Raw genomic sequence first — 25738 nt, forward strand, 5'->3', positions numbered from 1 at the left:
AACAAAAACTCTCTTTAAGAGTGGATATGCAAATAATAACTCAACAATGATTCAATCAATGATGATTTACGTTTTGGAAGCTCAATATATGTTGTATGATCTTATATTTGCTTGCATTAGTTCTTAGAATGAAGTTTGAGTTGAGTTTTTATAGTTAAAGCTCGAAAACTAGCCGTTATAGGCAAATTTCCGCGCCCAAGCGATTAGCCGCTTGATTTATCCGGCTAGCCGCTTATGAATCGTGATATTACCGTTATTTTTGAATTTTGCTACAGTAATACTGTTCACTAAAATTATACTTTGGTCCAAAACTTTTTATAATTATAATATGGCCCAAAACGTCATAAAATTTTATAAATAGGTCCAATTTTAGAATTTCCAAATAATAGTTGTCTTTCTCAAACTTTCTAAAATTATGATATGACCCCAAAGATATTATTATGTCGTAAAAAGATCCTTTTAAACATAATACCCATATTTTTCAAAGTTCTCAAATCCTTTCACTTTAGTCCAAAATATTCATAAATTATAGTATGGCTCAAAACATTTCAAATGTTTATAAAAACGTCCAACTCTGAAATTTAATAATAATACTTATTAAAATCAAAGATTTCAAAACTTAGCATTTAAGTCCAAATTACTCAAATCCACAAAATACTTTACTTTATAAAAATAAAACCTTTTAGTTTATGAAAAGTATTTAATTAAATTAATCTCTTAAACTTCTCAAATGCTAAATCATGCATCAATTAAATCATACCGGCTTTACAAGAATTTATCGCACTAATTTGTTCGTTAAGCTCTAAACTATATTCTTGATGTCGCCGTTGTCCGTTGAGTGTCTTCAATCTTGATTTCACTTAATTCACTTGCATAAATATTATTCTTAAAAAACTAGTGAAAATGTAAAATACAATATTTATTATTCTTATTTAAGACACATGTTTGTTATCATCAAAATTACATTATGTGTAGCCCTTTAGGCTAACACCTTGGTGGTGCAAAATTAATGACCCGTGCTAGCTTTTTCTTCTTCTTTTTTTCTTTCCAAGTGGTGCATGACACAAACACTAACACAACTTTTCACTCAAAATAATTCTAGAAAGGGTAAATTCACATTACCCTCTGCATGGAATGATCAGAATACTGTTAAAATTACTGTAAACTTTAAAATTTTCTCATTTTTGTTCAAAAGATAAAGGAAAAATATGAATGGGTCAATGAAAATTTATTTGTTTTCTTAAAAAAATAAAAGATAAATTAATTTTTAAAATAATTTAAAAACATTCTAAACATTATCATTTTACGAGAGTAATTTAAAATTATCCCTTCTAAATGAAGTTGTACAACACTACTAAAAAAATGGTCTTTACTAACACTTGGTTTGTGACATTTTATTAAAAAGTATTAGTATTTTTATACATAGGGGCTATTTTCCGCGTTTAACACATAAGTATCACAAATTAATGATACTATGGTGTCTGAAATTTAGACATTAGAAATCTCTGACATTAAAGTATTAGTAATAAAAATAAAATAATTCTAATCACGTAACAGATGGAATTCGAATGGGGACCTCGAAGATCGGAGCATTTAAGTTTAAGAAAAAGACCATTGGGCTTTTTCTTGGTGACACTAAGGTATCAATAAAAGAAAAGAAAATTTGAATCTCGTTTCGAACTGACATTCGAACCCAAGACCCTTCAAAGCCAAAGCTTTTAAGTTTAAAATTAAAACCGATGTGACTTTTTGTTAGTTATGCTACTGAATCAGTAGAATATTATTTTCACAATATGAAGAACTTGAAATGTATTGAGCACGCCTGAGTGAAAATTTTAGCGGGTTTTGGCTGAAATTTTACAAGTAAATAATATATATTCAGTTAGAAATAGTATCGTTTCACTAAAAGAAATATAAAAATAAGTAAAATGCATCGTTTTATCCTAACCCTAAGACCAAACTCGAACCTAATTTTTTTCTAAGTCATTCACTCATCATTATTCACCTCTCGGTTCTCCTTCTCTGTCAAAGCTAAGTAAACAAAACCCTAAAATCCTATTCCCCACCGTTGATACTGCACATTCTAATCAAACTTCACGTCAATCCCAACTAAGCCCGAAGCACAAGAATTCCTTTGTATCACGATTTGGTTCTCTCTCTCTCTCTTTCTCCACTACGATAAATTCATTTCTGAAGGTGCCATTTATTTATTTTTAATTATTATGTTTCCAATTTATAGTGACTATTTTCCTCATGCATGTTGTTTTGTTGCAGTTAAACTATAGAATGGGTTTTAAAATTCTTAGTTTTTTTTGTAATCTTGATTGTTTATAATTTGGGACTAGGGAAAATATAGCAGAGAGGTAAAGGCAATTGAAGTTGAGTTATTGTACCAGAGTTTTTAACTAAGAGTGGTTTTATAAGTGCCTGATTCAAATTAGTTTTCTTTCCTCTCTTTCTTTAGTTGCCATGTCACTCGACTTGAATTTCATGTACACTTTAATTGGAATTGATGGATACAATGTCAATGTAGATTTGAGTTTTTCTCCTTTTCCCCATTTATTGAAATTTCATTTAAAATTTTGCATGATGCTTTCAATTTTGGGCCTAACTTGTTCCATTTAATTAGCCATTGATAAAGATACATATTCAATTTGGGTCAATTCATCAATCTTTTTCCTATAATGCAATATCTCACATGCAAACCCTTCAACAACAACAAGCATTGTCCTTAATTTTTTTTTATGTGATTTCCCTTGTACAGCTTTTTGACGTAGTAATTAACAATATAATTAAATCTTCATTCATATGTTGATGGGTACAATAGCCTTGGCCATTTTAGTGTCACAACCACATGCAGCTTGTTTGTTTTTTATTTTTTTATTTTTTTATATGATCTTTAAATTAATAAACTTTTGAAAAGGACCTTTATTTGTTTGTATAGGAAACTTTTTTTTGCATTTTAATATTGAATTATTGACTTTCGACTAAAATGTTTAGTTTGTTATTACTTTTTCTTATATCTTGCATGTTTATTTCAATTTCAATTGAATTAATATGTTCAATTTAATCTCTCACTTCTGAAGTATCAAAAAAGTTTACAGTGTAACAGTTGTCTTCATTTGGTAATTTTTTTAAATCACTCACTTTCTTTCAGTTTCTATTATCAGTGTTCTGAGTTTTACTTGTATTGACATGTTTTAAATATTGACATGCATGGTTTTAGTTTCATTTTTGTTGCATAGACTCTTCTGGAATTAAATTGCTTATTCTAATATATATTTTTGTTTGTTCTAATATGAAAATGAAATTTTGAAAAATGTGGATGTGGCATGTTTTGTTGGCTTGCTGAATGTGTACATGTATATTTTGCTGGCTTGGTGAATGTTTACATGTATGCTCTGTTGGCTTGCTAAATGTGTACATATATGCTCTGTTGGGTTACTGAATGCATACATATATGCTATGTTGGGTTGTTGAATGCGTACATGTATTTAAGTGACTCTAAATAAATAAAACTTAGATTTATTTTACAATTTTTATTTTTAATTTAACTAAACTTATTAAGCTAACAACATGTAACAAATGAATAGGTAACAATACATGCTATGGACAAAACTTGGATATTTTGTGATAGATTGTCTGATGAGTATAGTGATGGGGTTGATGATTTCTTAGAGTTTGCCATTCTTAATTCTGAAAATAGAATGTCAATTAGATGTCCTTGTACCTCTTTTTGTAATATGAAGTTTTTAACTCCTGAACAACTGAGGCAACATCTGTTTAAAAATGGTTTTCTAAAAAATATTTAGTTTAGAATTGGCACGGTGAGGTGGACTCAAAACTTACCTCTGTGAAATGCCAAGACTAGCCACAAAATTAGTGTTCTAGATGTCCGAATTATAGTTATGTAGATGACATGGTTCATGATACTTTTGAGCATTGTGATAAAGATCCTCTTTTAAGGATATATTTGAAGATGCTGAAAAGCCCCTATATCCGGGTTCAAAGCATTCAAAGTTATCGGGTCTAATGAAACTGTACAATATAAAAGTACTTTATGGCTAGTCTGATAGTGGGTTTTCGTTTTATTGGAAGTGTTGAATGAGATATTACCAAATGATAATAGTTTGCCTAAGTCCATGTATGAGGCTAAAAAAATAATGAAGCTATTAGGCTTAGATTATGAGAAAATACATGCATGTTGAAATGATTGCATTCTTCATATGAATGAGTTCAACAATCTTAGTGAACGCCCAAGGTGTGGAGCATCTAGGTGGCAAATAAGAAAAGATTGATAAAAAAAATTAGAAAGGGGGTCCCTAAAAAGGTGTTATGGTATTTTCCTATAATTCTTAGGTTCAAAAGAATGTTTCAATCACCACAAACTCCTGAGAACTTATCATGGCATGAAAATAAAAGAATTAAATATGGCAAGTTTCGCCACCTAGCAAATTTACCAGTTTGGCAGTTAATTGACAAGAAATGACCTAATTTTGCCCAAGAGCTGCGAAATCTTTGGTTGGTTTTATCATCTGATGGGATTAACCTACATAGCACACTTAGCACTACTTATAGTTGTTGGCCTATTACGTTGATAACATGTAACCTTCTTCCATGGCTGTGTATAAAGAGAAAGTTTATGATGTTATCTTTACTGATATCTGGCCCTAAACAACTTGGAAATGATATAGATATATACCTAGCACCATTGATTGAGGACTTGGAAACCCTATAGGATGTAGGCGTCGATGTGTTCGATGCTTATAGGAAACAAACTTTTAATTTACGAGTTGTGTTGATATAGACAATTAGTGACTTTCCAACTTATGAAAATCTGTTTGGGTGTATTGTTAATGGGTATTATGGTTGTCCAGTTTATGGGATAAACACATGTGCATATTGGCTACCGCATAGTTGAAAAATGTCATATATGAGTCATACGTTGTTTATTGAAAATCCTTCTAGGCCTTTGTTTGGTATAGAGATCTTAAACTTGGTGGCTGACATTAACACCAAGTTTGGAAAAAAAAGTCCAAAAAAGCGAAAACATAGTGAGGGTGAGGGTGGGGGTTACAGTAAGGGTAAAAGTGAAGGTAACAGTAAGGGTAAAAGTGAGGGTGAAGGTAAATGTGAGGTTAAAGTTTAGGGTGAGGGTGATAATGAGGTTCAAGGTGAGGGTGAGGGTAATGGGGATGTAACTCAGTTTGTTGTACAAAAAGAGATCAATCTTCTTTGATTTAGAATATTGGAAACATTTGTTAGTTCGCCATCAACTAGATGTGATGCACATTGAGAAAAATGTATGTGAGAGCATCTAGAGCACATTGCTCCATGAACTGGGGAAAATTAAAGATGGAATTAATGTTAGAAAAGATCTTACACATCCATTAGCTCCTGATGAACAAAACAAAGTCCTGGCCCCTGCTCCATACACTTTAAGTAAGAAAGAAAAAAAATTTCTGTGAAACTTTACAAGGTGTCAAAGTTCTTGATGGCTATTGTTCTAATTTTAGAAATCTTGTTTCAATGGATGACCGTTGTCTTCATGAGCTTAAGTCTCATGATTGTCATTCCTTGATGCAACAACTATTACCATTAGCAATTCAGAATTGTTTGCCTCAAAATGTCAAATCCGTCATAATCAGGTTGTGCCTCTTCTTTAATTTTTTGTGTTCTATGGTAGTAGAGCATTATTCTCTAGACTAATTGCAGAAGGAACTTAAAAATCACCTTATATAATTTAGAACAATCTTTCATACCTGCTTTTTCGATATAATGGTCCCTTTAACAGACCATATACTTAAAGAAGTTAGATTATGTGGCCCGATTCACTATCGATGGATGTATCCATTTAAGAGAGAAATGAAACCTATAAAGGATTATGTACACAACTGATACCGTCCTGAAGGTTGCATTGCAGAGTGCTATATTGTTGAGGAAGCACTTGAATTTTGTGTTAAAGACCTTTCAAATTATAAATCAATCAGACTTTCTACTGGTTGTCTAATTGATTTTACAGTCGAAAGGCCACTTGGAGGTGCAAATATTAAGGCGTTTGATGCCCCTACATTGGCGCAAGTGCACCGATGTGTTTTGGTGAACACCCCCGAGATTCAACCATATATAGAGTATGTAACTGAAAATTTGCACCTCTTTTTCGTTAAGTTTTTTTTTCAATTTTATTAATTATGTTGGTATAATTTTATGGAGCATTTGGCCTTATTGCAATCAAAACACCCTCTTCAAATAGAAAATCCTTTATGGTTGCCAACCAAGCACTCCCGTACATTTGCTGATTGGTTGAAGCAAAAAGTTAGATTAGCTTCATTGGGTCTAATAAAAGCATCAAAGTAAAGGTAAATAAATTTTTTCTCTTTCAACTAATTATTATGGTTTCATTAATTAAACAATAGTTAACAACTAACAACTGATAAAACAAATAATGAAGTGGTTGACGAAAAAGTACGGTGGCTGGCAAACAAACCCCGCTCAAGCGTGGTTACATATGAAGGCTATTGTATTAATGGTTTTAATTTTGATACGAGAGATCGGGACAACAACCGCATAACACAAAACAATGGTGTTTATGTTGTTGCTAACACTTTACAAATTTCAAGTTTGAAAGACAAAAATTCTCATTCTAGGGATATGCCTTTTCATGGGGTTGTCAATGAAATTTGGCAGCTTAATTATCTGGGGGTTAAGAAGGTACTTTTCAAGTGCGATTGGGTAGATGATAGAGGGGTTAACGTTGATAAGTTAGAGTTCACTGTAGTCAATTTAGATCGGACAGGCTACAAATCTAACTGTTTCATTTTAGCTAGTCATGCAAAGCAAGTGTTTTATGTGAATGATCTGTTAGATAATAGTAAATAAATTGTTTGTTCAGTGAGTAAAAAATGTAATTATTCAAATGAATGGCATTAATGAGTATGCGCTATTATCCAACAATTTTCCAGAATGTAAGTTAGATTTGGGTCATGAGGAATTTGTGTAAGATTAGTTGTTGATGTTTTTCATGTAAATATTGATGCGGAAAATGAATAATCCAACTACTATGCCTTATTAGCACTACTTCCCGTAAGTCAACAACTAATTTATTTTTTATTATTTTATTATTATATTGGGATATTATATTGGTATCTAGTGCACTCATCGACTTTTATGTATTTGCAGGTTTGTTAGAGACATGGCAGAAAATGAGGAGCCAACATATGATCTAGATCTGGAAGGAAGACCAAGATGAAACCTTACAAAGAAGAAAGACTTGTAGAGAGGAGTTAGTGATGAGACTGAGGTTATGTACAATTCATATGGAGTTCCAGTTGGAAAAAAAAAGAAATGATCTAAGGAACTACATTGGGGTGATTGTATGGGAAAGAGTTCCAATTATATATGATGATTGGAGGAAAGTGCCAGTAGACATCAAGGGGACATTATGGACTCATTTTCAGGAAAAGTTCAAGTTGAGTCTTAAGGTGAAAACCCAAGTTTTCAAGTGGATGGGAATTGCATTAAGGAGCTTTAGGTGTAAGTTGGCCAATGAATATATTTTGCCCAATGCAAACAACTTGAGTTCACTGAAAAAGCCTCCTCTTGAGTATGAAGGCATTAGAAAAGAGGACTGGAAGAACTTTGTTGATAAGATTTTATCTGAAGACTTTCAGATATGTTTAAAATTTTGTTAGTTAGATAATATTATTGAGTTCTTGTAACCATTTTAATCAATATCCACTTTGTGCAGGAAAAAAGTAAGGCAGCAAAGGAAAAAAGAGCGAAGAATGTGTACAATCATAACTTGGGCAGCACAGGATATGATGGGTTGTTGCATAAAAGAGTAAGTATAATAACCACTTTATACAACTTATGACATTTTCAATACAAATAATAAGATGATTCATAGTAGTTTTGAATTTAATTTTTATTGAATTATTGTAGCAGTTGGACCTCGAAGTTTCTGAGCGCAAGATTGACCGCAGTGAGCCTGGTTATTGGGTCACAAGAAAAAAGATGGAACTTATACAACTAATGTGTAGCAAATGGCTGAAATAATTGTAACTTTCCACCACCACTGAAAAAATACCAATGCAAATAGTTTGAAACTGAAAGCTGCATGAATTATTTTATAATACAAGATCATGAAAATTGACAGATTAGGTTGCTTTGTTTATTTCGAAAAATGTTAGTAATGCGATGTATGTTTAAACTGTCATTATTTAACTTATTTTTTATTCCTAATTTTGATTAAATATTTTTGTATTTATTTTGTAGAGTGAGCTAAGAAGCCAAGTTGAGCAAAGAACGTTCCAATCCCAAGGACCGAATGATATCCTATGTGAAATCCTTCAAAAGAAGTCAAATAGAAGTCAAGTGCAAAGATTGGGTCAATTCATCACCCCATCCATGTATTTCAATATTCCTTACCCTACAGAGTTGGCATGAGAATGGAGAATGTATCAGGAGAGTTTTCAATTTATGCAAGCTCAATTAGATCAAATGAATGCAAGGATAAACGCCTACAACAACACTGAAGTTGGCAGTTACAACTTTCCTAACTCCAAAGGTGGATGCAGTGTTAAGATAGAGATAGATCGTCGATCACCCTATAAAGTTACTCCAAAGTCAATGACTAACAACCCCACAACTACTCCTAAGTCAGTGACTAACAACCCCAAAACTACTCCAAAGTCCGTGTTTTCCATGTCACACATTCACAGAAAAATATCTAAGGGAACCTAATTACAAATACGTGGCATGTCAATTTTTCTTTGTGCTGACTGTCACAATTAGAAAGAAAAAGATTTATTTAATTTATGAGTAATGATAGAGTTACAAATTCTTATATAAATTTATCTTGTACAAACTGATATGGCATTATAAAATTGGTTGAATTAAATATTTTTTGGCCCACGTGATTTATTTTTATTATTTTATATTTTCATTCAATTAATGAATTAATATCACATCAATTTGTACAAGATAAGTTTGTACAAGAGTTTATGACTCTATCATCACTCTTAATTTATTTACACGATTATTGCTTGTGCACGTAGAATATTAATCTTAATTAGGTGCAAACACTCGCGCATTTTATAGAATGCGACTGCATGCATGATAAAGTTATGATCTCGGTTGAATCAAAATTGATTGAAGTCTTCAAACAAAACATTAATCAAGCAATTGTTGTTACTGGTTAATAGTTATAGCAATGGGGCATATTTGGGGTGGATGATTCATCCCACTCACATCCATATCCAATTATGAATTATCCATAATAAAAAAGGAAATTCATATTTATCTCGGTCATGACAATCAATTCTTATATAAACTAATAAAAGTTTTTAACTTCTTTTCACGTTCGAAATTTCCAACAAGGAAAAACTATGAGACCCAATAAAAACATGAAAATGATGAAGTCTTTGATTTTCTCCAAGTTACGTTTAATTTGAGCTTTACTTTTTGGCATATGAAACAATCATCAGACCAATTCAATCAATTGTGAATTATGAGCCACGTCATGGTTATAATTAACATGAGAGAAATTGTCGTACCAATGAATTGAAGGGAACAAATCTCTGGGTAAGTGTTCTTAATTACAGATGCAAGTATGTAATTACGTATAGTTCTATGGTTCCAAGGAATATTACAGCTCCTAGAGCTCAAGGAAAAATGACAAAGAGTCTTAACAAAAAGATGCATACCAAAATGATAAAAACAATGTCACATACCAAAATGATAAAAATAATGTCACATCCGAATAAAAATTTAACGATATTTTTTATACCAGTATACCAAATTTCTCGGTTCAAATTTCACGTCACGAGCAAAAACACAGTGGCACCTCACTACCCTTTATTTGATAAGACGTGATTGGTAACCATTTTCCAATCAGGGACATGGGGAGAAATGTATGTTACAGATTCTGTAACATACATCCCCCACACCATACACTCCACGTGTCCCCGCATTGGAAATAAAGCAAGCAAATGGCATCCTTGGGGCTGGCTAACCTGGTCTGTATGTTACAGAATCTGTACCGTAGCCAGCTCCAGGGAAATGTTGTTAACTTAGTCTACGAAAAAAACAATGTCAACAATTGTGAAAAAGTACGTTGCACGAATGAGTGTGGGCCACGGGTCAGCGATATGAAAAATTATCCAATATGAACACAACGAGTCAGTAAGTTCATTTCCTAATTTTGTCGGGTTTAAGTGTAAAGTTTTATCCCAATACGTCAACCTAATTATTACGCGATTAAATATTAGGTTAATTATAATATATTGACTTGATATTTATTTTAGTATAAATATGTTTTGTCGCAATTAAAAAATTTTTTTTTGGGAAACCACGGTGAATTTGGGGATGTAATAGGAGGGGATATTTTCACCTTATTGTCCTGTTTATCTATATAAACCCACCCTATTTAGAGCATTTCTAAAAAACTTTTTAAATAAAATTTTATATCTTATTTGAAGAATCATATCAATATTAAACACTTCAAAAAACACGTTAATTTAAATTTTTCAAATAAGATTTGTTTCTCACTCTTTAATATTGCCGAGAGAGTTTCTCCATCTTCTATTAATATTTTTTTATTATTTATTGAAAAGATAAGACTGCAATAATTATCATTTATGTTTCCTTTCAAAAACATAACAACAATTCAATTTAATAGTGGAAAATTTTGATTAAAATAATGTTAACTTATTCTTATTTAATGAGTCTTTTGGAGGCGATTGTAATTTTCTATCCACTTATTTGCCACATCATTAAGCAAATTAATATTTGAAGAGTAAAATCTAAAAAGTCTTTTGGAGATGCTCTTACGAAAACATATTTATAATAATCTTAAATTAGTTTTAATAAATATGAATTAACAATAAAAATTTTACAATAAATTCATTAAATCATCTTATAACTATTTTCTTACGTAGGTTTCTTTGATCATTTAAGTTAACATAAGTTTTAATTGACTTTATTTGATTCTTATGACACAATAACAAATTGCCCAATAAATATATATTCATGTATATAATAGTTTAGATATTTAATTTTTTGACTTATAACTAACATTTTTAAATAAAAATATAATAATTTTCAATACCCTACATATAAATTACACAAATTTGACAGTCAAATAATTTGCATGACTAGTATTATACCATAAGGACATTATATTAGTTTAATTAAAGATTGATAATCGTACTAATAAAATAGTATTGACACATCATGATATGTGTTTTAATCTTCTATTTCCATTATAATTGTTATTTGATTTTCTTTTTTAAGTTAACTTGTGGATGTATGTTTACCATATTATAAATAAGGAGATCTTCTTATTGTTTTTATAATCTTTTGATTAATATATCAAACAAAACCTTTTTTTTATAATTCTTTTGGGATTAACTATCAAAATCTCTCTTGTAAAATTATTTGAATTAGAGTAATCTAATCTTACTTAAAGTGTTGTTAAATCTCATTGAATATTTAAATTAGAACGAGATCTAATCATGCTTCAATTATATCACAGTATAATCACGTTGGTTTGGTCTAGTGCTAAAATGATATCTAGTGTTTATTTATATTATCATTTTGTTTCTTTGATCTTGCTCTATTAATTGGTATAAGAACAGTAATTGTTTTAAAAGTTACAATATTACCAAGCTGACCCTAGGTAATCTCACCCTTAAAAAAATTTGAATATCTTATAACGCCACCATTAATGAATACCATCACCTATAACCTATGAATATTCATGTTGTATTACCAAGAATCAATATTGAATTATACAGAAGCGTACCTGAATCCATAACGCTGAATTGCTCTCCATAGTTGTGTGGTTGACCTTCTAGATCTACACGTTCTCCTAGAAAATCTTTTAAGTTTCTCACTGCTCTCTCTCTCATGATGGGATGTCAGTAGAGAATAGAAAGATACGTGTGACCTATAGACTATAACCACTTATATAGACAACTTTTTCCTGTTATCATTAGGTATTGCTAATTCTGCCCATTAAAGAATTAGAATAATATTGGGTCTCTATACATTAAAGGTCTACACCTAATTAGATATATTAAAGTTCATGATGGTTGTCGAAGCCAACAAAAATAAATTCCTACTCTAAATAAATTGTGTATAGTGATTGAGCAGGGTCGTGTCCACAGAGATCGGTAATTATTTAAATCCTTTTAAAACGTAAAACATAAAATGGGGGTTTTGTTGACAATAATAAAAATCAAATTAAAATAACAAGAATGCAAATTAAAGTTGTAATTCACATTAGAGAAAGCTCTGGTTGAAGGAATTAACTCAGCTTGATTCGACTACTGATCATTTATTCAAATATAGATTATTATTACTTATGAATAGACCGGTTATAGCTACTGAGACCCTCTAATAGCCAATCTCTCCTTAACTAGTCGATAACCAAGGTACGATCGTTGGTTATTTCCCTAATCAATAGACAATCCTAGATACGATCATAGGATTTAATTAATTGACAGCCTGAAAAACCAGAGAGACCTAAATCCTAATCAACACATATGATGATTAATTTAAATTAGATTGTTTATTCTCACAGCACAACTCTCTGCTATGTTATTTGTCACAAACATTAAAATCTTCATATGATGAATCCTTTAATTGACAATAGATTAAGTTGATAATTAAATAGTGGCCAATTACCTAATTAACAAACATAATCATGAAACTAATTTAGAGAATAAACAAATACCCAAAAAGCAATAAAACAATTAAAGCATAAGAAAGATCTCACAGTAGTGATGAATCAAAACTTCATTATCCTTCAACCAGAAAAATAAGTTTAGTTCTTCATAGAGAGAAGAGAAAAGTTTAGATCTAGGGTTTCTTTCTTTTTCTCCCATCCCCCTTTTTTACAATAGATTCCTCCCTTAAATACTCTCTCTCTCTTCTCTTTTAGAATTCTATTTAAAATAAAATACTAATATCTGAAATATTAAATTCGTAATTACAAAAATAACCAAAAATACACAACACGTTAAACTAAAAACTGCAGGTCCGCAGTTGACAGCACGCGCCCACGCCTTATCAACAAAGTTCTTCTGACGGTCATAATTTCTCCAAGAGAACAATCATCCTTAAACATCATCTTATAGCTCAATTTTTTCACCAATCAATAAAATTGCGCCAACAAAAGTAAAACACAAGTAAATCACTATTATTAAGTGCAAAACATCGATATTAAGGGAGGTAAAAAATGCAAAACCAGTACATAAATTGCACTCTAACAGTTCATAATACCGAAAACCTTAATAGATCACTTTTAATTGGGTTTAACATTATATGACAGTCTGCAACACATGATTATTCACATATAAACCCAACATTAGATTAAAGATCCAATAATATTGGATTAAAAATCCAACACTTTTATCTTACTCTATTAATTGGTATAAGAACAGCAATTATTTTAAAAATTACAGCATTACTAAGTTAGCTCTAGGTAACCTTTCCTTTAAAATAATTTGAATATCTTATAACGTCGCCATTAATGACAAAAACAACTTTAACTTAAACTATTCTTCATGAAACATTGAAACCCCAAACCCCAATGCGGCACTGTTACAATTTCCCTCTTCAAACTCCAAATCAATTGGTTTCCATTCCTCTTACTCAGAAATTCCTTTTTCTTTTCTTTGTTTCCTTTTTTATTTTCTCTCTCCTCTTATTTTTCTGATTCTTCTTACTCGCTCACCCTTGATTAAAACAAATTTCATTATCATTGTGATTTATTTCTATTTTTCAACTCCCGACGGGAACGAAAAATCTTTTGTAAAATAACATTAAGTTGCTCACTTGAAAATAAGAGAAATAAAAATTTTAATAAAAACAAGTATCAATTATTATTTTTTTAGAATATATGAACTATTAGTTAAGATAACCTTAATCAAAACTATTCTAAATTGTTCAATTCCATTAACACACTTGTCTCATCTTTTTTATGGCTCTGCTAATAATTAATGGCGTTTGAAAGGTAATACAGTGATCGCTCTTCATGAACAATTTAATTTATTGTACTATAAATAACAATTAAAGCTTGCAATTCTCTCCAATGAAAATCGACTTCTAAAGGGTGCCAAGAGTCCAACTCACATGTGAAAGCTTTTAAATTTTAGATCATCTTTGAAGATAGACTCAACGGGAACGCCCTTGATTTTCTCTAACTTAAGCTTTGGGCTTTACTTTTTGGCATATGAAACAGGCAATCAATTGCCATCAGATCAATTCAAGCAATTAATTGTAGGGAACGAATCTCTCCGTAGAGATATGGTTCTTTGGTTCCCAGCAATTAAAGTTGTGATTCCTAGTGCTCAAATTAAGTTGATTTTGATAAGATATGACCGTCATCCAATCACACGTGCTGTCGACTTTTTGTTACGGACAAAACAATATGTATCAATAATTGTGAAATGAAAAATTAACCAGAGAATAAATCCTAGCCATTGAATTTAATAATGCGACGGTTCATAGAGGGATTTTAGAATACATTAAATGTGTTATATTCAATTAATGTATCTATATTATGTGTATATTTATTTTAAAAAATTATATTAATTAGATGTAACACTTTAGATATACGCTAAAATTTCTCCAATCATAAAAGGATCTGAATCAGATAAAGTAATTAATAATAATAGAGCCAGAAATAAATTTATACACACTTATTGTACCAAATAGTTCTGACTCTATCATTACTTAAAGTAATACACTCTTGCTGCCATCATTTACTAAGGGTCAAGTCAAGTCTTCTTTCATTTTTCCACGCAGAATTCAATTCCCATCCTCTTATAAAAAAATAAAAATCATAAATTTTGCAACCAATTCTCCAAATTAATCGTTTTTCACTCTCACATTAAAGCAGCTATTGTTGAATTTCTTCAGCAAAAGTGGGGAGGAAAAAAAAAAAAAAAGATGTTTCATCGTCTTCTTTTTCTTTCACTTACAGCCCTTGCCTTCATAAGCGCTCTTGCTTCTGGAGCCATCTTGCCAGAAAATGAAGGTATGCTAGCTAGAGAGAAAGAAAGAAAGTCTGTGCAATTATACATCATTTTTATTTTATTAACCTCTCTGGAAAGAGGGAACTTACATTTAAATATATGCTGTCATAAAATCCGGATTAACTTTACAACCAAATATGGAAGATGTCCGAACTTAAGTACTATTATATATATAAGTAAATTTAATCCGGAGGACATAATGGCTTCAAACTTGCTAATTTTTTGTTTTTTTTGAAGGCTGATACTTGTTACTTTACACACACACACATATGTATATATATATATGTATGTATGCATGTATACTGATATACATACTGATATTGTTGAACGCTATCAGTTAAACTTAGTCGTACGTGTTTGTAACAATTTGATGCATGCAGTACAAGCTTTAAAAGATATAGCCCACACGCTAGGGAAGAAGGACTGGAACTTCAGCGTAGATCCATGCAGTGGAGAAGAGGGATGGGCTGAGATTCCAGAAGAGAATGCTGTCACCTGCAATTGCTCCTTCTCTAACGGCACCGTTTGCCATGTTTTCCGTATGTACGTACATTTATATGTCCCTATCTCTATCTCATAAAGCTTTTTGCGTGGATTTAGATTCAGTAATACACAATTAATAGTTAGACAAGAATATAAAACTAATTACATTTTAATCATATATTCTGTACGTATGAAGAGTTGAGTACAGATCGGCTCAATATTAAACATAAATTTTTTTGTAAACAGTAATTAATAATAGAAAAAACGACATATACACCCTATTAAACCACAACGTTTTAAAATAGTAGAGTGAGCTTTTTTACATTTTTTTTTTTTTTTTTTTAGAGGCAAGGACACAGCACAGAAGATAATTTGTCGAACCATGTAAAAAATTTTGTGTTCGTTCACTCCGCTTTTACTTGCCTCATTTGTTACCGTCCTATATTTATTTGGAACTCATCCTTTTATAGTTTCCGGGGGGGGGGGGGGGCGGCAAATTGTTTGATCGTACACAATTGTTTGTTTTCAGATGTGTGGCCGAATCTCGAAAGAAGAATTATGCGATATCTATGCAAACAAATATTTTATCATTTTTCTCTTTTCCTTTGATGATGGTGAAAAATGAGTTGTACTCATTTTCAGTCTGATAAAAAAACAGGCTGAGAAATGGTGCCACTAAACACGTTTCTTATTTTTCATTTCTGGAAAACAGAAAACGGTAAACCAAAAACGGTACCAAATCAAAGTAACCAAACGCCCCTGCATTATTTGTTTGTTTATCTATATTATTCACTTGCCTTTTTTTTTTTTCCTTTTTTAAGTAATAAATCAAGTCTCATACTTTTCATCTCAAACAGAGTTCTGAAGGAGCAGAATCTCACAGGAGTTCTCCCACCAAAATTGGCCGAACTGACTTTCCTCCAAGATATGTAAGCACTTCGCCATTCCAATTTTACCCTTCATTAACTGTAAATTTTCCCATTAGACATTTACATATGTTCATTTTGTTACATATATAATTAACGAAATTAATTAACTGTCTGACATGAACAGTAGTCTCCCTCGCAACTACCTTAGTGGCACTATCCCTTCAGAATGGGCCTCTCTGCCACTTCTTAATATGTATGTCATACTTTTTCTTTACTATATTATGTAGTGTACTTATGAAAATTCTCTAATGCGGACGGTTTTTTGGTTGGTCTTACTAATAAGTCATTTCATTTCTAACTTACGTCAATTCAAAATCAGTTATTATTCAAAATGTAAAGTTTGTTGTCAAACTCTTACGGGTCTTGAGAAACTAATTTTGGGTCAACTGTAAGTTACAAAGAATATAACTTTGCAGCTGTCTATTTTTTGCTAAATCATATATAAGTAACTACGGGAGATTGATAACATATATAATAAAGAATTTGAGATCAACCTTTAATATTTTTTTAAACCCTTACTTATCAACTAAATCTTTTAAATTAAATAATTTTTAAAATATAGTATCAGAGTTAATGTCTCACTCATCCCACCTGCAAATTCCTTCAATTCGTAGCTCAATTTCTGGTTATCTTGCTTCATGAATGTAAACGTGATGTTCATTTTTAATTTAGATGAACAGAAGATATTTTACATTTAAACTAACACATATGGGATTCTTGTTTCAGTTCCCTCCTAGCAAACCGGCTAACGGGTCCAATCCCAAAATATTTAGCAAATATTTCCACACTTGTCAATCTGTGAGTTTTTATTTTCGTATCTCTTTTTCCCCTTTCGATTTTAGAAAAATATTAATCTTGTTTTAATTGATTCTTTTATGTTCGGTAAAATGAATAGGACCGTCCAATACAATCAGTTTTCAGGAGAACTGCCTGAGGAGCTTGGTAGTCTACTCAATCTTGAAAAACTGTAAGGGATACGAGATTCATATAAACTTGTATGACCCTTTTATTCCAAATCAAAATCCTGAAGAAAAAACTTACATTTATTAGATTGATAACTCGGCTCGTTATTGCTCTTGTTACAGACATCTTAGTTCAAATAATTTTACTGGGGAGTTGCCTAAAACATTTGCTAAGTTGACCAATATGAAGGATTTGTAAGCTTTTGATTTTTCGTACTCTTTCACAGTCTTCTTTCTTGAATTTGGATTCAGTGCTAATCTCAGCTATGCTGCTTCTTGAACAATTTAGCATCTTGCGTGTGTTTAAAACAGTAAATGGTCATTAATTTATTTATGTTTTCTTTTGTTATCCCAAATGATGCAGTCGAATTGGTGATAACCAATTCACAGGACAAATACCTAGTTTTATTCAGAACTGGACAAAGCTTGAAAAACTGTAAGAGCTAGTTTTTTTTTTCCCTTAATTCATTATTTTATTAACAATAAATTATGCGTATGGTGACTAATGAAATAAATATTACATGTATCAACAGATTCATTCAGCCAAGCGGTTTGGTTGGGCCAATTCCTTCTGGCATTTTTTCTCTGAAAAATTTAACTGACTTGTATGTATGGTTTTTCTATTTTTGTTACTCATGTGCATAATGTATTTGACTGATACTAGGCTTATTGGTTTTTGTTGAATTTCACGATGCAGGAGAATTAGTGACCTGAATGGACCTGAAGCAACTTTTCCCCAACTTGGTAATAAGAAGATGACGAACTTGTAAGTATCCAATTCATAGAAATTTTGTTCATCTTTTGGCTTGTTGAAAGATCTCTTAATGTTTGATCCTGTCATGGCAGGATATTGAGGAATTGTAATATCACAGGAGAGCTGCCTCCTTATCTTGGGAAAATGACAACATTGAAAGTCTTGTTAGTGCAAACGTTCTTTATTATCTGCAGGTATACATACGGGGAAATTTCAGTTAATTTATGATTCTTTTATGAATTTTCTTTCAGGGATCTCAGCTTTAATAAACTAAGCGGACATATTCCAAGCAACTTCGATGATCTATACGAAGTGGATTACATGTAAGCATTTTATTTTCTTACTGCAAATTTCCCTCTTCTAAGCGTGGGTTGTTTGACATCTTTTACTGCTTTGTTATTATAATTTGCTATAGATACTTCACCGGAAATTTGCTAACTGGAGCGATACCTCCTTGGATGCTTGAAAAAGGAGACAAAATGTAAGCTTCCCCTTCGCACTCTTGGTGCAATTTTTTGCATTCTGGAAGACGATGAGTCACATAAAACACTGTTTGCAGAGATCTTTCATATAATAATTTCACTGATGGAAGCGCAGAGTCGAGCTGCCAAAAGCGAAGCGTGTAAGAATACTATTAATTGAAGCTTTTAAGCACCTCCATCAATAAACTATCTTCAATACACTGACTAAGCTTTATACTTTGTGCAATTCTCTAGGAACTTGTTTGCCAGCTTCTCAAAGGGCAATAACTCGTAAGTTTTCAATTCACTATCTAGTTATAACATATTGAAATGCATAATAGAAGCTTTTTGGTTTTAAGTTAATTGGGTATTGGCATTGTCTGGATATATATTGCTCTGGCGAGTTTATCAAAATTCGATTATATGTTATGCTGTTATGATGCTGACCTTTACGTTACATCTTTCCAGCACCGGAATTGTATCATGCTTGAGAAGCGTCCAATGCCCAAAAAGTAAGTCATGATCTGAAATATTCTTTCATAAATACATTGAATTTTCCTGATGAAAAAAATCTTATAATTGACAAAAACATGGAAAAGACCAGTTAATTTCCCGCAGCTCCTATCTTATTTAGCATACTAAATGTTTGTCGCATTTTTTTATATTAGCTTCTAATTTGAGGTAATTCCTTCAAACCCAAAACTTTGACTACCTTGGACAACAATACTACGCTAAGTCATCTGCTGCTAAAATTCATTGGTTGTTACTTGGCTTTTAAAAGTTTTTACTTGTACACTGGATGCTCACTGTTGTTTTTGTTCTAGCTTACTACTACTCGCTTCATATAAACTGTGGCGGGAGTGAAGTGACTGCCAATGGAGATACAGCATTTGAAGAGGATACGTATGAGGCAGGGCCTTCAACATTTACTCTAAGTAGAACAAATTGGGGGCTAAGCAGCACTGGTCACTTCTTGGATAATAGTATCAAAACAGACACTTATATTCAGACAAATACGTCTAGACTTTTGATGAGCGATTCTCAATTATACACAAACGCCCGCCTTTCTGCCATATCTCTAACCTACTATGGATTCTGTCTGGGGAATGGAAACTACACAGTCAAACTTCACTTTGCAGAGATACTGTTCACTGATGACAAAAATTTTAGCAGTTTTGGAAAGCGCATATTTGATGTTTACATTCAGGTGACTAATATTTAATACTACCTCAGCACCACCAATCATGGTTGATTCTAAATCTTTTCTTGAATATTGAGCTAGCAAATCGTTTCCAGTGTATCCTCATGTAGATTTTAATTTCGGTTGGGATTCAGAAAGCTGTTACATAACAGCTTGAGTCCAACAAGCTTGTTAGATGTAGTCGGGTTGACCTTAATGCACACATAATTACTCTCATGGATTCGCTTTTGGATTTCACAAAAACTTCTTTAAATAAAAAAGAATGTAATAGATATTCTCCATCTTGGATTTTACTTTAACTTGCATAAAAATTTAAGTTAATTGGAAATATGGTTCCAGGGGAATCTTGTGCTGAAGGATTTGAACATTGAGAATGAAGCTGGCGGCGTTGGTAAAGCAATTGTAAAACCATTTTCTGCGGCCGTGACCAACGGGACCATGGAGATCCGTCTATATTGGGCTGGGAAAGGGACAACTGAAATTCCTTTTAAAGGAGATTATGGTCCCCTCATATCAGCAATTTCTCTCAATCCTGGTAGGTTTAATACTAACTCAAGGCTTCTCTCATCTAATTTGATACTTTCCCATTTCTTAAGTGCCTTAGATTTTACAAATTCCCAAAGGTTATTTCTACGGGAATTCCTTGTATTTAAGTGATTTTCAATTAGATAACCCTCACATTGGAGAGATGTGTAACTTTCTATGTGAAGCAGATTTCACACCCCCGTCAGAAGATGGAAGCAGTAGTATATCAGAAGATGGAAGCAGTAGTATATCAGTAGGCAAAGCATTTGGAATCGCAGTGGCTGCAGCATTTTTGATAATCCTAGTTGTGGTGGGTATCCTTCAGTGGAAGGGCTGTTTTAGACCAGAAAATACTCTGGAACGAGGTAGTGCACTGATTAATTAACAAATATTTCTTACAAATAAATAATTCTCTAATTCAAGTCTTTAAAAGATTATGAAAATAACGATATCTTGATTTTACGGATCATTTTGTTATGCTTATGTTTCATTTTTATTAACCCAGTAATTTCTTCCACAGAGCTGCGGGGTGTAGACTTGCATACTGCTTCTTTTACATTGAAGCAAATTAAAGCTGCCACAAACAACTTTGCTCCTGATAACAAGATTGGAGAAGGCGGTTTTGGCCCTGTTTACAAGGTGTGTTTTGCTCGAAACAATTCCTTTTTGTTTTTCAAATCTGACTGCATTTCTTAAAAATGCAGGGACTTTTGGCAGATGGCACAGCGATTGCAGTCAAGCAACTTTCTTCCAAATCAAAGCAAGGAAATCGAGAATTCATTAATGAGATTGGCATGATTTCTGCTTTGCAACACCCTAATCTTGTAAAGCTTTATGGATGTTGCATGGAAGGAAATCAATTGTCGCTTATTTATGAGTACCTGGAAAACAACAGCCTTGCTCGAGCCATGTTTGGTATATATTTCAACTACACAGTATCGGTTTGCACATAAATCACACATACATACATATGTGGTATTAGATTCTAGTCATGTATCGTCTTTCTTGAATGATTTGAAGGTCCTGAAGAGCATCGGTTGAAGTTGGATTGGCCAACAAGGCGCAGGATTTGCCTCGGTATAGCGAGAGGTTTAGCTTATCTACATGGAGAATCAAGGATAAAGATTGTGCATAGAGACATCAAAGCAACCAATGTGCTTCTTGATAAGGACTTAAACCCTAAAATATCTGATTTTGGTTTAGCCAAGCTGGATGAAGAAGATAACACCCACATAAGCACCCGAGTTGCCGGAACAATGTGAGTCGCTGCATACTAATTTCTCATCAATGTTTTCCACTTTCCTTCTCATACATTATCAATTTAATATTCAAATTCACGACCTTGCAGTGGATATATGGCACCAGAATATGCAACACGGGGCCATTTAACAGAGAAAGCAGATGTCTATAGTTTCGGAATTGTTGCCTTGGAAATTGTCAGCGGTAGAAGCAACGTTTTTTCAAGGACAAAGGAGGATAAAATTTATCTTCTGGATTGGGTAACATTTAGGCTCCTACAATCTCTCGTTTTGCATTGTTTCATCTTGAATTTATCACCAACCAAATATATGTTGTTTCAACTTCTTTTCAATCAGGCGCTTGTATTGAAAGAGCAAGGAAATTTAATGGAGCTAGTTGATACAGATCTTGGTTCAAATTTTGACAAAGAACAAGTGATGGTGATGATCAATGTAGCTCTGCTGTGTGCCAATGCTTCTCCTACGAATAGGCCTTCGATGTCTTCGGTCTTAAGCATGCTCGAATGCGGTGTTGATGTTCCAGATTTAGCTCCAGATTCAAATGTCTCAGACATTGATGAAACCAAATCAGAAGCAATGAGGAGATATTACCAATTCAGCATAGAAAAAACTGCAAGTACTATACCAAGCAAGTCGTCAATTTATGGGCCACCTACAGGTTCTTCGACGTCTGGAGTTGACCTCTATCCGTTCAGTGTGGATTCCGACTGATTATTGTAGTAACTCAGATTAGAGAATTATGCTTGAATGCTGTGTGTATATTTTCTTCTCATTCTGTCTTCTTTTCTTCTTTCTCAACATAAATGTTAAAGACATTCAGCATATAACTTCTAAGGCTCAGTTTCGTATAGTGGCGTTGTGGTTTCAGGACTATTGCAATTTTGAAATGGGAGTTTATAATACTATCAAATTTCTGGTGGCTGCCTCATCCCCAACAATATTTCTCCGAATTGCCTCATTTCGACCACCAATGGAAGGCTATGGAGAAGATCAGATTTTTTGGTCTGAATCTAAAAAAGGAAATTTCACTGTAAAATCAGCATATGATGCTCTTTCCAAAGAGATTAAGGGAGAGGATGATCAAATATGGAGCTGTGTATGGCGTTGGAATGGTCCTCAAAGTATTCGTGTTTTCCTTTGGTTGGTGTTGCATAATAGATTGAAAACAAAAGCTGAGATTTCAAGAAGACATGTTCACTTAGATAGCAGTTGTGATCGTTGCGGTGATGGAGATGAGAATACTTTGCATGTGTTACGGGACTGCATGGTAGCTAGGAGATTTTGGTACGCCATCCTCCCGATACATCAACGTCAATATTTTTTCTCTCTGAACTTGAAAGACTGGATGAGCTATAACTTGACGAACGCGGACCAGGTTGGATCAGATCTCAGTTGGAATATTTTCTTTGGGGTAGCTATATGGCGTCTCTGGTCTAGGCGTAATAAATTTTTATTTCATGGCATGACTTGGGATTGTGCTACTATGATATCTGAAGTCAAGATAAAAGCTACAGAATTTCAACGGATTAGTACCACACCGATGGGCATGAATAATGGCCGGGTTGTGAAGTGGATATGTTGGTCTCCTCCATTCTGGCCTTGGTGTAAGTTAAATACTGATGGTGCTGCGAAAAAGACAGGGGAAGCAAGTGCAGGCGGTCTTATCAGAGATCATAATGGGGCTTGGCTGGCCCTCTTTGGAATGAATATTGGATCGTGCTCGGTTACAGTAGCTGAGCTTTGGGGCCTATATCAAGGTTTAAATATTGCTTGGCAAAATGGGATCCGATGGTTACAAGTTGAAGTTGACAGCATCTGTATTCTCCACCTAGTCACCACTCCTATGATCACATCTAATGAGCTCTCTCCTTTGATTAAGTCAATTAAAGATCTCATTAGTCGCAGCTGGCGCATTACCATTAATCATGTTTACAGGGAGGCTAATTTTGCAGCGGACTTCTTAGCAAATCATGGCCTATCTTTTCCTTTGGGTCTTCATTTGTTCCCAAATTCTCCTCCTGGTATCATTGCTTACCTTCAGCATGACATGTATGGGGTAGCTTACCGACGTTTTGTTTTTCCTTAGCTCTTTTTAGAGCCCTTTTGTAGAAAAAAAAAAAATTGCTGGTGGCTGGTAGCCAACAGTTTGTTTACATATCAACCACCATTGAAGTGAACCAATACTGACACAACTTTTCACTCAAATTAATTCTAGAAACGGTAAATTTCACATTACCCTCCGCATTGAATGACCAGAAAACTATTCAAATTATTGTAAACTTTAATTTTTTTTCATTTTGTTCAAAAGATAAAGAAAAAATAGGAATGGGTCGATGAAAATTTATTTGTCTTCTTAACAAAATTGGAGATAAATTGATATTTATAATAATTTAAGAGCATTTTAAACATTATCATTTCATGAGAGGTAATTTAAAATTACCCCTTCTAAATGAAGTTGTACAATCAAATTTCTTACTACTAGTTAGAGTTGTTAAGGGCAGAAGTCATGGGAAAAACATTAATTTCAATTTATGATGTGACGAAGCAGAATTGTAAAGAAGATAGAGAAAACAAATTTCTAAATAAAAGTTTATGGAATAATTGAATCTAAAAAAAAAAGTTCTTAAAACAGTGATAATACCTCTCTATTTATAATAGAGGAAACCCACTTCCCTAAATTGACATAAAAAGGAAAACTAACTCACAATTATAATAGAAATAAAATATATTTTCCCTAAGTTAACTTAAAAATGGGAAATTAAATCACATTTATAATAAAAATAAAAGATATTTCCCTAAGTTAACTAAATATCATATAATTGGCTCTAAAGAAAATAAAAAGTTCTAAAATAATAAAATACCATAATTGACTCTAATTAAAATACAAAGTCCTAAAATAATAAAATTCTAGAATCTTAAAATTCCTAAAACAACGTCCTACATCATGCTGTCTCTAAAAGCATCAAATTTTTAAGTGCTTTTCTTATTTGTATCTCCAAAATTTCTTTTTGGATAAGAGTATTTATTAGATGCTTCTCAAGAAAGCATTTCAAGTGAACTGTTTAAAGCAGGTTTTGTGTAGTTTAACCAAAGATTAATACAAAGTTGATTTTTTTTTTTTAAATACAAAGTAGATTAAATAAAAACTTGTTGAATGTTTGAAGGCCGTTTAATTTTCAAGTAGAAAAAGTAGAACTCATCAACAATACAATAAAAACATTCAAAATTCCGTGTTTGACATGTCACACATTCACAGAAGAATATCTAAGGGAATTTAATTACAAATACGTGGCATGTCAATTTTTCTTTGTGCTGATTGTCACATTGAATATCAATCTTAATCAGGTGCAAACACTCACGCATTTTATCAAGTGCGACTGCATGCATGTCAAGATCTCAAATAACGAACTCGTTGGGTCAGCACTCAGCAGCTCCACATTTTATATCCTCACACACGTGTAATCACGCCTCTAATCGCACACTTGATCAATACTCTGTAGAATATCTCACACATCTTTTATTAATTTTTTTTTTTTTTTTGCTTGAGGAAATTCCCACATCATTTAAATCATTAAATATGCAAGAAATTGAAAAACGAAAACTTCAACAAATATCACTTCAAAGAATTTTCTTTTTCTTTCTTTCTAACAATTACAAAATAATTATATAAAAAAAACAATTACACAATAATAATAATAATAATCATCATCATCATATCACACCAACGGATTGTTGACAAAGTTATGATCTCGGTTGAATCAAAATTGATTGAAGTCTTCAAACAAAACATTAATCAAGCAATTGTTGTTATTGGTTAGTAGTTGTAGCAACCGGGCATATATGGGTTGGATGATTCATCCCACCTGTATCCATATCCAATTATCCATAATAAAAATGGAAATTCAGATTTATCTCGGCCATGACTATGAGTTCATGTATAAACTAATAAAAGTTTTAAACTTCTTTTCACGTTCGAAATTTCCAACAAGGAAAAACTATGAGACCCAATAAAAACATGAAAATGATGAAGTCTTTGATTTTCTCCAAGTTACGTTTGATTTGAGCTTTACTTTTTGGCATATGAAACAATCATCAGACCAATTCAATCAATTGTGAATTAAGA

General features: G+C 32.5%; 1 protein-coding gene across 2 annotated transcripts; it reads left to right on the forward strand.

The window, feature by feature from the left end:
• Positions 1-14767: 14767 nt before the first annotated feature.
• Positions 14768-22465, forward strand: LOC102623167 (probable leucine-rich repeat receptor-like serine/threonine-protein kinase At3g14840). 2 transcript variants are annotated; one of them, XM_052438461.1, is made up of 24 exons: positions 14768-15043; positions 15422-15584; positions 16382-16453; positions 16578-16646; positions 17180-17251; positions 17349-17420; positions 17539-17610; positions 17780-17851; positions 17949-18020; positions 18113-18181; positions 18262-18333; positions 18421-18492; positions 18585-18650; positions 18729-18791; positions 18886-18921; positions 19099-19142; positions 19455-19837; positions 20171-20366; positions 20545-20721; positions 20877-20995; positions 21061-21271; positions 21377-21614; positions 21705-21855; positions 21952-22465. In XM_052438461.1, the coding sequence occupies exons 1-24, from the start codon at positions 14956-14958 to the stop codon at positions 22324-22326; spliced, it is 3024 nt and encodes a 1007-aa protein (XP_052294421.1). In that variant the 5' UTR covers positions 14768-14955; the 3' UTR covers positions 22327-22465. The 2 variants fall into 2 exon arrangements, with proteins under 2 accessions (XP_052294421.1, XP_052294422.1); XM_052438462.1 differs by having other exon boundaries at positions 16581-16646.
• The last annotated feature ends 3273 nt before the right edge of the window (positions 22466-25738 follow it).

The sequence above is a fragment of the Citrus sinensis genome, chromosome 3 (genome assembly GCF_022201045.2).
Source record: "Citrus sinensis cultivar Valencia sweet orange chromosome 3, DVS_A1.0, whole genome shotgun sequence".
Classification (NCBI taxonomy): Eukaryota; Viridiplantae; Streptophyta; class Magnoliopsida; order Sapindales; family Rutaceae; genus Citrus; species Citrus sinensis.